General features: G+C 38.7%; 1 protein-coding gene across 1 annotated transcript in view; it reads left to right on the forward strand.

Annotated features, from left to right (window-relative positions):
* LOC136833478 (ubiquitin carboxyl-terminal hydrolase 9X-like) overlaps window positions 1-13,564 on the forward strand; it is a 525,953-nt gene that overhangs the window by 491,580 nt on the left and 20,809 nt on the right. Inside the window, 1 exon segment of the mRNA XM_067095694.1 lies at window positions 7,960-8,073. Within this exon segment, the coding sequence (XP_066951795.1) occupies window positions 7,960-8,073 (114 nt within the window).

A 13,564-nucleotide genomic window follows, 5' to 3' on the forward strand; every position in this document is an offset into this window, starting at 1 on the left:
GATTACTCTTTGTTGAGCTGAGCCTTTTATGGGGACGCTGAACAGTCTGCCTTGGAATTTCAGGTGCCTCACTTTCTTTATGGCCCGTTTTTGGAGTAGTTCCTTCGCGGAAGTCCGTAAGGGGGCTGATGGAACCTGACCCAGGTGGTGGGTCCTGACCCAACTCCATCCCAGTCCCTTGAGAATCTTCTCATTGGGCTGAAGGTCCACTGATTCCGGGTAAAGCCTTTGAATCTTCTCATTGGGAAGGGGAAGGTTTACTTCCTCTGGCCCGTCCGCGCCTCTTCCCGGGAGAGGGACCGCAATGCAGCCTTGCCTCTGAAGGCAGCCCCTGCTCTGCTTCCCCTTGCGTTTTTATTGAAGCCACGAAAGGAACCATGGCTTTCATAGGCTGGGTTGTACGCCAGAGACGTCACAAAGGTGGGGGAGGCAAAGGGAATGCTGTGCCGGCTGCACCAGCACAAACTGTTGGGGTTGGGCCTTTGAGTGGAAGGCTGACCGACCGGAGAGACCGGGTACAGCCTGAACTACAGTTGGGGTTTGTGGCCTCCTAAACTTCTTATACCTTTTCCCCGACCTGCTATGGGAACCGGAGGACTCGGAGATTTTGCGTTTGGCGGGAATACCCCACCGGGAGCGGAGGCTCTGGTTAGCCCTGGTTGCTTCCGCCAGGACATTATTCACCTTGTCCTCGGGGAATAAATTAGCCCCCCAAATCGAGCTTTTCATCAGTTTATTAGGCTCGTGCCTAATAGTGGCATCCGCAAAAATGTTTGTGACAGTTCATCCTTGCCACTGTAAAATCAAACAGGTGTGCTTGGAATCCCGCCAGCAGAGATTTAGTTGAGACCTGGAAAAAGGGTTCATCTGAATACAACACAGCTGTCGCCTCTGCTATGCACAAGGAGTTCATTGCACGGCTCGGCCGACACCTAGCGTCGAACTCTGGTTTCAGGAGAGCCTCCTTAATTTTGGGAAGCTGCTCACTGAAGAGAATGGACGCACAGTCTGGGTCCAGCTTGCCCGCCGTAAAGGTGGACGGGACATCGTTCCAGAATTCGGAGTCACCGGGGAGGACCAAAGAGGTGGGATCGGTCTCCCAGAGCTGCGGCATTGACTTACCCTCCATGCATGCCTGAACAGTTGCCTGAGCCACTTTCGACATGCAAGGAGTTGCGATCCTATCCCCCAAAGAAAACATAGTAAAATTTCCTTTGAAGGGGGTCAACTTTGTGTTCTCTGCTTCCCACTCCGCAAGGGTGCGAAGCAGAGCCGATTGAGCCTGATCCCCAGGAAAGATGACTGTCTCCTTAGGGACCTTATCTGTTCTCACCCATGCTTCCTCTGTCAATCTAGCGAAGCCTGGGTAGGGAGGAAGCAGACCTGGAGGAAAGAACTCCAGCTCCTGAAGTCTGCGCGTCCCTAGACCTTCAATGGTTAAGGTATCCTCATGCTGGGGAGCATGAAGAGCCAAGCGCCAAGGGTTCCCCTTATCGAAAGGAGGATGGGCGGAGGCGTCCGGAAAGGTGTAGGACGGAGCTGACCCACCAGAGCGCACGAGCCCGGAGATCTTGGTCTCCTGGCTCTGCAGCTTTTCCAATACTGTCTTCCACCTCTCATCCATCTGCTTGTTGATTGTATCAAGCAGCATGCTTGCCAATTCTTGGAAATTGGAAGCAGGTTGACGAGGGGGGCTGGCTTTGGCTGCCCTTGATCTCGACCCCTTTACAGAGGGAGTGTCACTAGCTACGGAAGCCGCCGGTCTAGAAGCCCGTGACTTCCCCGGGGGAAAGGGAGTTGCCTTGCGGGAGGAAGAGGACTTATATATCCCTTACCTTTTAGTGACTTTTTTACCTTCGGGATGGTCGATGTCGACCTATCCCCAAGGAAGGAGGACTTCTGGAAACCTTAAAGAAGATACAGAGGATGAAGGGGAATTAAAAAGGGAGTCCGGTCCCCCTGCCTCACTTACCTCCCTACCTACCTCCTGGTCCGGTTCCACATTCATGGGCTCCAGGTCCAAGTTAATGGCCGCCACTTCTTCTGACACTTCCGCTGCTATGTTGACATCCTGGGAGGGCTGCGTCGCTTCCCGGATATGCTCGATCAAAGGGGCTGCCACTTCTGCTGGGACAGCCACAGCAAACCGGGCGCCGGGGAAGAGGAGGTTACAAATGGCCTCCGATAGAACATATGGCCTCCCCGATGGGACGTTCCTCCCAAAACCAGCCACCCAACCCCTAAGGGTGGCCAAGGAAGCGTTGCGAGAAGCTTGTTTGGCCTGAAAATAATAAGGACTAACGAATTGCACATCAAGGACTTGAAATATATATAAGGGATATAACAAGAACCTTATAAACTATCAAATAAGTCAAGGAACCAGGTAAACTAAAGGCCGTAACTTTAGGCTTACCGACTCGTCCTGGAACTGCTCAAACAAAGCGTAGCACACTTCACATCCACCCGGTGCCAAACGATCAAGTCTCCCCACCCTGACTGCGCAGCCGGGAGTGGGGCGGCAGACAACATGGCCGCAGGGCTGGTGCAGCACTGCGGTGCACCCGGACTCCTGGCAGCGTACCATCTGTATGGATAAACTGTATATGAGTATGCTTATCTGAAGGCACGCCGGAGTAAATCCGGCAGAGATAGGGGCCTTATGCTAGAGCAGATAACAGGACATGCAATTAGCAGATTATCAGTCCTACCGGAGTAGTCTGGTGAAGCAAAACAAATATACATGGCAAATAAGTTAAGGAACACCGGAGTTAAACCGACGGGAATAATATATACCTTAACCTAAAATCATGCTACATGACAGAGTAAGTTAAGTGACGCCGGATATGATCCGACGTGAATGATATATACCTTAACCTAAGGTCATGCACACTTAGAATTAAATATAAATTGCCATGAGTGCCGGAGACCGGCAGAAAAATCGCTGGTTAAATACATGGAATAGCAGTTTTTTAATGCTGGACATGTCATTCCAGTACTGAGACCCCGGAAACCCCGCTACCCCGCCATTGGTTACGATGTAGGGGCGGAGTGGTTCACTATTAGAGCAGTTCTCGTCGTCCATAGGAGAACAAAAGTGAGTAAAGCCAACCTACTAAAACCAAAGACCACCGGAGTGGAAAAGGCTAGCGGTAACAGGGGGACCGAAGATCAGAGGAACGGAGTCAGCTAGGGTTGTGTAGGCCCTGAAAGTGTCCGGAGTTCCGCGAACCAATGAGGAAGCGAACAAACGAAACACTAGCGAGGTGTGTGACGTTAAAACGAATACCAGGAGGGTGGGTAACCTCCGATTGGAGACCCATCTAGGTCCCCCCCCCAAAGAGTGACGGCCCCGAGAGAACGACGCTCCACACACGGGGAGGGATAGCACATCACCTGCTATACAGGGAAAGGTGGGGGAGTAACGACATGGCTGTGTCACGATACCAAGGCTGACTGAGTGGGGGAAACCCCCAGACACTGACCGCAACACCCTTACTGGGTGTTGAAATGTACCGAGCCTCTCCCTGCAGGGGGAAGAAGACACTAGCCAGAAGTTACGAAAAGAGGTTAGGCTATGCACATTGGATTACTGCAACCCAACACATCTTTTCCCTGAAGACGAAGCCTATAAAGGGAAAAAAGGGAGAGAGTGGAGGAAGGGGGAGGTAGGGGGGGAACTGTGAAGGGGAGAAAATTTCCGTTCAGAAGGCCAACCGAAGACCGACATGTAGGGCATAGGGCTATGCATTGCGAATCACTTTTCTCCCTTCATTAGAAGGGGAGGAGGATTAACAGAGAACCCAAGCATACCCAAAACGCACGGAACAGCGGATGGAACAACGAACGTGGCGCTCCCTTCACCGGCCCACACCTCCTTCCACAACTCAAGCGACACAGTTAGGAGAGAAGGGAGCAGAGTCAATGAGCAAAGCTAACCTACGTAGCCTAACCCACCGATTAAGACGAGAGGGTTAGGCTAGTACCACAAAATTTAACCAACAACAATACATCAATACATAAACAACTCAAAAATATAAAATAATAAACGCTTGTGCTAGGGGTATGTTCTACCCGAGCGAAGCGAACAGGAAGTGGGCAACCAAAAGGGCTGCTCCTGACGCCATGCTAAGGTAATATTAATCCATAAATATCCATGTCATCCATTGTACCACAATTCAGAAAAACCGACTGTAAGATAGCACCAGCTTGGGGAACAAAATCTACTCGAGCGAGAGCCAAAAAATTCTTTATGAAGGGGTTAAAAGCATAAAACCGTGGGAGGACGCTCCCTAAAGAATTGATACTAACACCAGTATTAATATCAGCACACTGGCCAGCTCAATGTATATAAAATTCCCCAAAATGAACTTCCTGAAGGGGTAACGTCAATTGTAAGACAAAACATTAATGTAAATGACCCAGCGAAACCTCTACTGAACTGGTCTATAGAGGCGTACCGCTAGGTCATCATGGCGGGGCCGGGCGAACGCAGAGGAACGCCCGATATTTGACCTAATAATTATTAAATTAAGGGCCAAGTACAGCCTCGATACAACTAAAACCCCGCAAGAAGATGGTACTCAACTTAGTGGTGGTGACTTCAGTGACAGAAGACATGGTATTCCAAATTAAGCGAAAAGAACACAGAACACAGAGCACAAGCAAAAGCGTGATCACAGAAATGCGTGCTAAGATGGAATGAGGGTAGATGGCGCTCAGGTCGTCAGGTACAGGTCCGGGTGAGTTGCCGCTGGAATGGCTCTTCTCGTACCGGGGGTTTTGACATTGGGACGTTCTACAGAGTTAGGTCCTGTGGTAGTGGACAAATTCACTCACCCTGCTCTATACCGACACCTGTTACATAATAGGTGATCGCTCTGAGGGTAGTAACCTCAGCATTCCTGTTGGCTTTTTCTCTGGTATATTTAGCAATATTTATTCCTAGAAATGTGTGCTCTAAGGGACATTTCACCGCTGACACAGGTCCGGAGCTCAGAAATATATGTGTGTATATACTGTATATGTATGTATATATATGTATATGTATATATACACACTATATATATATATATATATATATATATATATATATATATATATATATATATATATATATATATATATATATATATATATATATATATATATATATATATATATATATATATATATATATATATATATATATATATATATATATATATATATATATATATATATATAAATATATATATATATATATATATATATATATATATATATATATATATATATATATATATATATATATATATATATATATATATATATATATATATACACACATATATTTTTCATGATGTTGCCTTGTAATACATATATCCTCCTATAATTTTGATAATTTACTCTTTTATTCATCATGTATTGTGTAATAATAATAATTGTTGAAATATCATAACAGATCTCAAAAGAATTAATGCTTTAGATGACTTAATAGCATAATTTAGAATTAGTAATACAATAGCAACTTAGTAAAAGGAACATGTGTGTCCTAGTGAGAGCTTGTTTCATTTCAATTGTCATCAGTTGAGATAAGAGAGAGCACTTTGTTTTGGGTTAACGTGAGGACAGTTAGGAATAACAATTGCAGATTCGTTCAGGAAATCAACTCGGTTTTTTGTCTTATTTATAAAACACGTCAATCATAATTAGCCGATTGCAGTATGTTTCGATTGTGTAAAGATTTCTGTAAAAGCCTTTTCCCATAGGAAAAGAATACAAGTGATGTCACAAAGTTACCTACATGGCTTTGATCACGTATGCCACTTTGAGAGAAAGAGTAACATGTCCCGATTGCTTTCTAAATGTTTGCTTGGAGTGACATCACCTTCCTTCTAGAAATTTATCTTTTGGTGTCTCGTAACCAAAATGCCTTAATAACGTCATGTAATTGTTTCATGTGATACTGGAATTTTGAAATCTGTTTCATTCTTATTCTTGAGACCGACCTGTCTGGTTCTCTCTCTCCCTCTCCCTCTCTCTCTCTTCAAAAGAGAGAAGTTATTAATTAACGTACAATATTGTGGTCACTGGTCTTGTTAGGTTAGGTTAGGTTAGGTTAGGCTAGCTTTTTTGAGATCTGAGTCTAGGAAAAGTGTAACAGCGCCTAATTAAAAGTGTGTTTTGTGGAAAAGCAGCTGCAGCAAGTGATTTTACAAAATTTTCACAAGTTTGTGCAAGGTAATGTGAATTTTACTTATTGATACCGTGGTATAAGCAGCTAAGGAAATTTTGCCTCAGTGAAATTATTATTGATAAATCTTGTGTGTATTTTTGTGTTTTTTCTGTTTGCAATCTCTTCATATTTTCACATTTTTTATGTTTGTGATGTAACATTTATTTACATAGCATTTTAAATATTTCTTGGTAATTTAACATTGCATACTTGATTTACTTTTTCATTTATTAAGATTTTCTTCTCAAATCATGAGTAATTCTTGATAGTTTAAATTTTGCTTGATTAATTTAAATTCCTGATAAAGTTTTTGTGAATTAGTTTTGTTTCATTATTTAATTCAAGAATGAATTAAGTTTTGTGTTATTTTCATATGATAGTAAATATTTCAGATTGTGAATTCTAATTAAAAAATTTTGAATTTAAAAATGAACTTTTGTATAAAATATTTTTAGAAAAACAGTGTCTCATTTATTGGCCACCAGTGAATAGGATTAATTGTGTGTGCATAAGGCACAGTGATAAACATGCTTTGTTTATTTAGTTTTGATGGAGTGATGCCCTTTTGCTCTAGAATAGTTCTAGTTTAATTGTTGATACCTCACACTTATTCTGTTAAATAGAGTTTGATTTTTTCAAGTGATTAATAAGTTTTTTAAGGGATCACTATTACCTTTAGAGTACACAGTCGTAATTTCCTGTTGTTATGGGAGTTCAGGTATCTGGCTAAGTGAGGTAAATTTTTAATTTTGAAATTATTTATGTAATAACCAGGTACTTGGTACGCATCTTGACAGTAATATATATATATATATATATATATATATATATATATATATATATATATATATATATATATATATATATATATATATATATATATATATATATATATATATATATATATATATATATATATATATATATATATATATATATATACATATATATATATACATACATACATACATACATACATACATACATTCATACATACATAGAGCATATCAGAACAAAGAAAGAAACAGAAAAAGAAGTTCTTAAAAATGAGATTGAGAAGACTTCTAAAAATGGAGTGGTGGAATGGGGAGAAGGTGATTAATAAATTTTTTAAGGGATCACTATTACCTTTAGAGTACTCAGTCGTAATTTCCTATTGTTATGAGAGTTCAGGTATCTGGCTGAAGTGAGGTAAATTTTTGAATTTTGAAATTAGATATGTAATAACCAGGTACTTGGTACACGCATCTGGGGAGAGAGAGAAATAGTATATGTAATCTTCACACACCTGTAATTTTACATCAACCATTTATATCTTTTTTTTAAGGGTAATGTATTGAGCTAACTTTTAAGTGAAATTACAGTAACTTTAATTTCATTTTAAACTTAGCTTAATACTTTGGGAGCATCATTAGGGTCATATTTAGTGTTCAGAAATAAGCATTTATTAGCATTTTTAGAGATTGTGCCAGACTTACACAAAAATTCGCCTTGAGTGAGGGGGTTCTTGACCCTAACCTCTAAGTAATTGGGTATGCCATTATTATATATATATATATATATATATATATATATATATATATATATATATATATATATATATATATATATATATATATATATATATATATATATATATATATGGCCATGGAGTTGTTAAACTACTGTTTATTTTATTGTACTTTGCTGGAATTAATTTGGCTTTGTTATACAAGTTTGGATAATGAAGTAAAATTTTGATTCAGGAGCCTGAAGCAGAAGAATGTGAAGAAGCGGATGTAGCTGTCCCAGAAGAAGTTGCTCCTCTTCCTCCTGTAGGAGATACAGACCAGTTACATCAGCAGAAAGTACAGTTAACAGTGAGTGAAATTAGATTTTTACAGAACTAGATATTGATAGCCATCATCAGTTCTTTCTAGTATATGGTCATGTGGTATTAACCCTTTCCCTTTCATATTTTTGTCACATATATAAAAAAAATTTTAATTGATAAGAGTATTTACATAGAAATACCACCAAATAAGATATGTTTTTATATATTTGAGTTGCTTTACTTCAAAATAGCCTTATTGAACTAATCTGAGTTAACTGTAAATTAAAAGAAAGGGGGCCATAGTAAAAAATTTTTTAAATTGTATTACTCAGTTGATCGGCTATGGTAATGACCAAGTTTTTATTTGTGTAAAGAACTTACCATTTTGAATTTTACTAGAACACTAAGTGAAACTGTTTCAGAAAATACTGAACCCATTTTACTCTAAATGAAGATTAATTTTTTGGTAAAAAAAAAAAAAAACTGGAAAATTAGTCCAAGTAAGCCTTTGGAAAAATGCAGTAATCCTTCAATTAACTGGATTAATAGAGCCAAGGCCCTGTCAGACAATGACAAAATCTGGATAATGATGAGTAAAATAATCTTCATTGGGTAAGGAAGGGCAACTCCATACCCTTCCTCACCTTACCTTGTCAATACTACATAACCATAAACACTAAATATGCATATAAACAACCATCAGACTTCAAACTGAAAACTTTATGCAGAATTCAATTATCCACCTTACTTTCTCTTATTTGTAATGAAATAAGCCTTATAAATGCAATTACGGGTGTTCAAGGACAATTCGATACCCTCCCTCACCTTACCTTATCAATTACTGTATAGCTATAAACTCAAAATGTGTTTAGAATCAACAACTATCACACTTTAAAATGGAAACTTTATGCAAAAAACAATTATGTCAAATTTTCCCTTATTTGTAACAAAATAAACTCCTTAAATACACCTAACAGAAAAAAAGCAACCCCCTTCTTTTTCTCTTATACATGACATGCAGTTCGGTAGGCTACACAACGTTTTCATTTGCACCAAGCACTGTGATATACATCTTACCGTTTGCGAAGCAAGCCGTTTGTTCTCTCGTATGCAACACAACATGATACTTTACACAAACAATTTTATCAAAATAACAATTCTAATAACACTATAAAAATACCTTTTACCTTCACTTACCTGTGTAGGCTGCTTTTTGTGCTTACAATGGCCAGACATTTTAAAAACTTCAGGCTTTGATGACAGTACATATCCTTTAATAAGAAATAAAACATGAATTATTGTATTATAAACATAAAAATGCAAAGCCAGACAAGCTCCACAAGTTCACTGATGCCATGGAATAAGTGCGTGCATATGTACATGCCCTAAACACATGATTGCATTTATCTTTTGGTTTGTAAAAATAATGAGAAAATATAGTAAAAAGTACAGTGGACCCCCACCTATTTGCAGTTCTGGATTTGCAGCTTCACCTGTTCGCAGATTTTTCTGAGGAACTTATATCCACATTATTTGTGGAAAATTTGCCCATTCACAGAATTTTTCATAGAGAAATATTCAATAATTACTCGTGACTAAATATATTTGTCATGATAAAACTATTAAAATATTCAGGTACAGTATAAGCATTTTTTAGGGTTTTTTGATGTTTGAAGTATCAGAATAGGTAGTTATAAGCATTTTTAGAGGTATGTCAAATATTTGCATGGGCAGATGGTCCCTGTTTCGTGTGAACCCCGGGGGTCAACTGTATATATATCCTTTAATAAAATATGAATTACTGTATCATAAACATAAAAACATGAAACCAGACAAGCTCCAGGAAGTTCACTGAAGCCATCAAATGAGTGCATGCATATGTACGTACCCTTCGCACACAATTGCGTTTGTCTTTTGGTTTGTAAAAGTAAAAAATGAGAAAATACAGTGAAGGAGTGAGTATTACTGTATTAGGCTTCAACGTAAATGTATCTCTCTCTCTCTCTCTCTCTCTCTCTCTCTCTCTCTCTCTCTCTCTCTCTCTCTCTCTCTCTCTCTCTCTCTCTCTCTCTCTCACCATATCTCAGTACTGTACAGGGTGTTTCAAATTAGAGCCCCCTCTACAGCATAAACTAAAATTGATATGGACAAAAACAAAAGTAATTCAGAACAGGTATTTATTTAAGTTTCTCTCTGAGTATTTAATATTTTGTGTGGCCTCCATCAGCCTGTACCACAGCCTGCATTCTTGAGGGGTATGATTTCAGCAAATCGATAAAAAGCCGAGACTCAAACTCCATTTCCCTGAGCACTTCGGTCACCTCTCTTCGCAGGTCATCGAGGCTTGGTATACCATCATAGTTCACTGTGTGCACTTCAACACGATCCTTTAGGATACTACCAATGTTTTCACATTAAGGTCAGGGGAGCTAACTGGAAATTCACTTGATGAGAAGAAATCGATACCACTGTTTCAAAGCAGCTCCTGTGTCAGAAGAACCCTGAAACATGGTGCCTTATTATGCAAAAATGTGACTTCTTCAACAGATAACACATTTTCAGGATCTTTGAGGAAAGGAAATACTCCACCAGTAAGCAGAATTTCTCTGAAGTATTCGCCATTCCATGACTGTCCTTTTTCTTTGATGATCCACATTAACCATTAGGCTGTGAAACAGAAAAATTCCCAAACATTCAGGAAATTTCACAACTTGGCGACAGCGCAGGTCATCGCTGATGTCTTCCAACTTTGCAGCCCAAATGATGTCATTTTTATGATTTGGCTTCCTGACTATGTAAAAGAAGAATTCATCTGGTGTGGCAACATGGAGAAAGTCAGCTTCATCCCAATCTTCAAGAAATGAACCACAAAACTATGCAAGGTCTTCTCTCTGTTGCTGAGTGATGGTGGGCTTGCTGATAACATGAAATGGCTTGATACCAGATTTTTTCAACTCACGATATACAGCACTATAACTTCTCTTCTTTCCCCTTTTTGTTTCTAGTTCAAGTACCAATTTACATAAAGACACTCTTGGTCTACCCACTGCCTCAGCTATGATGTCTTTTGACTCTTGAGAAAGGACTTCAGACCTTCCAAGATTCTCACTTTTCACAATGACAGTCATATGGATTTTTGTTCCAGTTTCTTTTAAGAAAGGATTCATCTCTTTTAATGTATTTAGCTATCCAGGAACGTGAAATGAGGGATGCGCCCGCATCCCTGGTCTTTCTGAAGGTTATAGCCCGGATTCGGTCAATCCTTCTGATTTCCTCCGAGTCGTTAGCCATGGTTGTATCTAACTCCGTCAGAAAGTACAAGAAATGTAAAATGAAAAATAGCTTAATAGAAACTTGAAATAATGTACTTGGAGATAGGCTATAGCAGAAAACTTCATAAATTTCCATTTGTTCTGTGGAGAGGGGGAGGGGGCTCTAATTTCAAAACACCCGGTACATATCCTTTAATAAAATGTGAATTACTGTATCATAAACTTAAAATCATGAAGCCAAACAAGCTATATCAAGTTGGGCCTACTTACCCATCTTCATGTATCCATCACTGCATCCCCACTCCCTCCCAGCCAGAGAAACTGCCCCCCAGCTCCACCCACTATCCACAACAACCCCTTCTCAGAGTTCCTTTGCACAGCCTTACTGCACTTACTCTCTCATGGTGCCCAGCCATCCGACACCCCTCTGTGGAAACTTCTCTGGGATTCCCCTGCCCTTCAAAACCCTCTCTCAGTCTGTTTGATAGTTTGAGCAATGTTACCAACATTTTCTTGAGGCTGCACAGTATTGCCAACCATTGGGGAGCAGTTTTTTAATTTTTTAAAAATTTATATGTATATATATATCCTGTATGTTTGGACCTTGCTCACTGGGGTCTGGTGGTGTCCGTTTAATGATTGAATTCCAGATAATTGAGGGAATACGTTGTGTAGACTTCATAGAAATCATACTTTATTTTATCATTTCATGTATGTTGTATCAATTTAGGAATGATTTTAGTGCCTTGAAGCATGGTATAACACTACATTACAACTAATTCAAAATTTTATGCTTTTGTCTTGCTTCCCATTTGAGTCTCACTTTCAGTTTTGTGTAGAGTTGTTTCTTCTCAGTAGGGAGAAATTTGTTAGAAAATATTTGTAAGACATGTAGGTGTGGGCTTCTCAACAAAGGGAATAATGTAAGTGAATTAAGAGAGTTCTTGATTTTTTCCAGCTTATGAATTGTATTCTGATTGTGAATCTCCTTCCTGACTTTTGATTCCCGATTCCCGATAAACTAGTCAGAAACATGCAGTCTAGTGTGTAAAAAAAAAAAAATAGATTTTCTGTATATTTCTTACCCACATTCCTTGGCACTGGATAATTTCCCAAGTGATGATCAACTCTGCTCAACTCTTCCCATGAAAAAATCCATACCATCAGCTATTTAATCTGTGGCAAACAGTACTGCTTATTACTTAAACCTAGATGTAGAATTTTCTTTTATTGCTTGCTGTAATTTTTTGTTTATACTTTTCAATATTTTTTACTTTTGTAAATACTAAGAAATAAAAATTAATTTTTAAATTAATTAGTCATATACTAACTATATATATATATATATATATATATATATATATATATATATATATATATATATATATATATATATATATATATAATATTTTTATCATACCATGATTTATATACAATCATGAAGCTACAAATATTGCTAATATCAAATCCCATATATATGCCTATATATAATATCCCGATGGGAATTATCACTGAAGGGGAATTTATAAGTGATAAATGGGCATATATTGCAGAGTCTATATATCTCATATATACATATATATATATATATATATATTATATATTATATATATATTATATATATATATATATATAATATATATATATATATATATCCAGCAATTGCATCGATATTACCACTGAGACATTTTATCTATCAAGAGAAATATATAATATTAATCCCAAGTCTGGTGTACTTTATTTATCCCGTTTATAAGTGATAAATTGTACTCAGCTTTTCATTAACATCACCTCCACCAAAAAGTTCTTTGAAGTCTGGTGTACGTTTGGAACCCTAGCAAATTGCTCTTTTTATCCCACCACACCATGATTTATTTGGAACACGAGCTACAATCATGAAACTTCAAATGTCACTTAATATCAAATCCACGCTGCCTCTGGAATATCCCCGAGAGGAAATATCACCAAAGAACTATCATGGTGGAGGTGAGTTAATGCCGAAGCTGAGTACAATTTCCCCACTCTCGACGGGGAAATAAAGTACACCAGACTCGGGATTAACTTATACCTCTCTTGATAGCTCAGTGGTAACGTCGACTGGAGTTGCTGGATGCGTGTCTGTGTCGCGGAATCGAGACTTGGCAGTGCCCGTCCATTTATCACTTATAAATTCTCCTTTGGTGATAATTCCCTATCGGGTGATATCCCGAGTCAGCATGGATTTGATGTTAAGCGACATTTGTAGCTTCATGATTGTATATAAAT

This window comes from Macrobrachium rosenbergii, chromosome 51 (assembly GCF_040412425.1).
Source record: "Macrobrachium rosenbergii isolate ZJJX-2024 chromosome 51, ASM4041242v1, whole genome shotgun sequence".
Lineage (NCBI taxonomy): Eukaryota > Metazoa > Arthropoda > Malacostraca > Decapoda > Palaemonidae > Macrobrachium > Macrobrachium rosenbergii.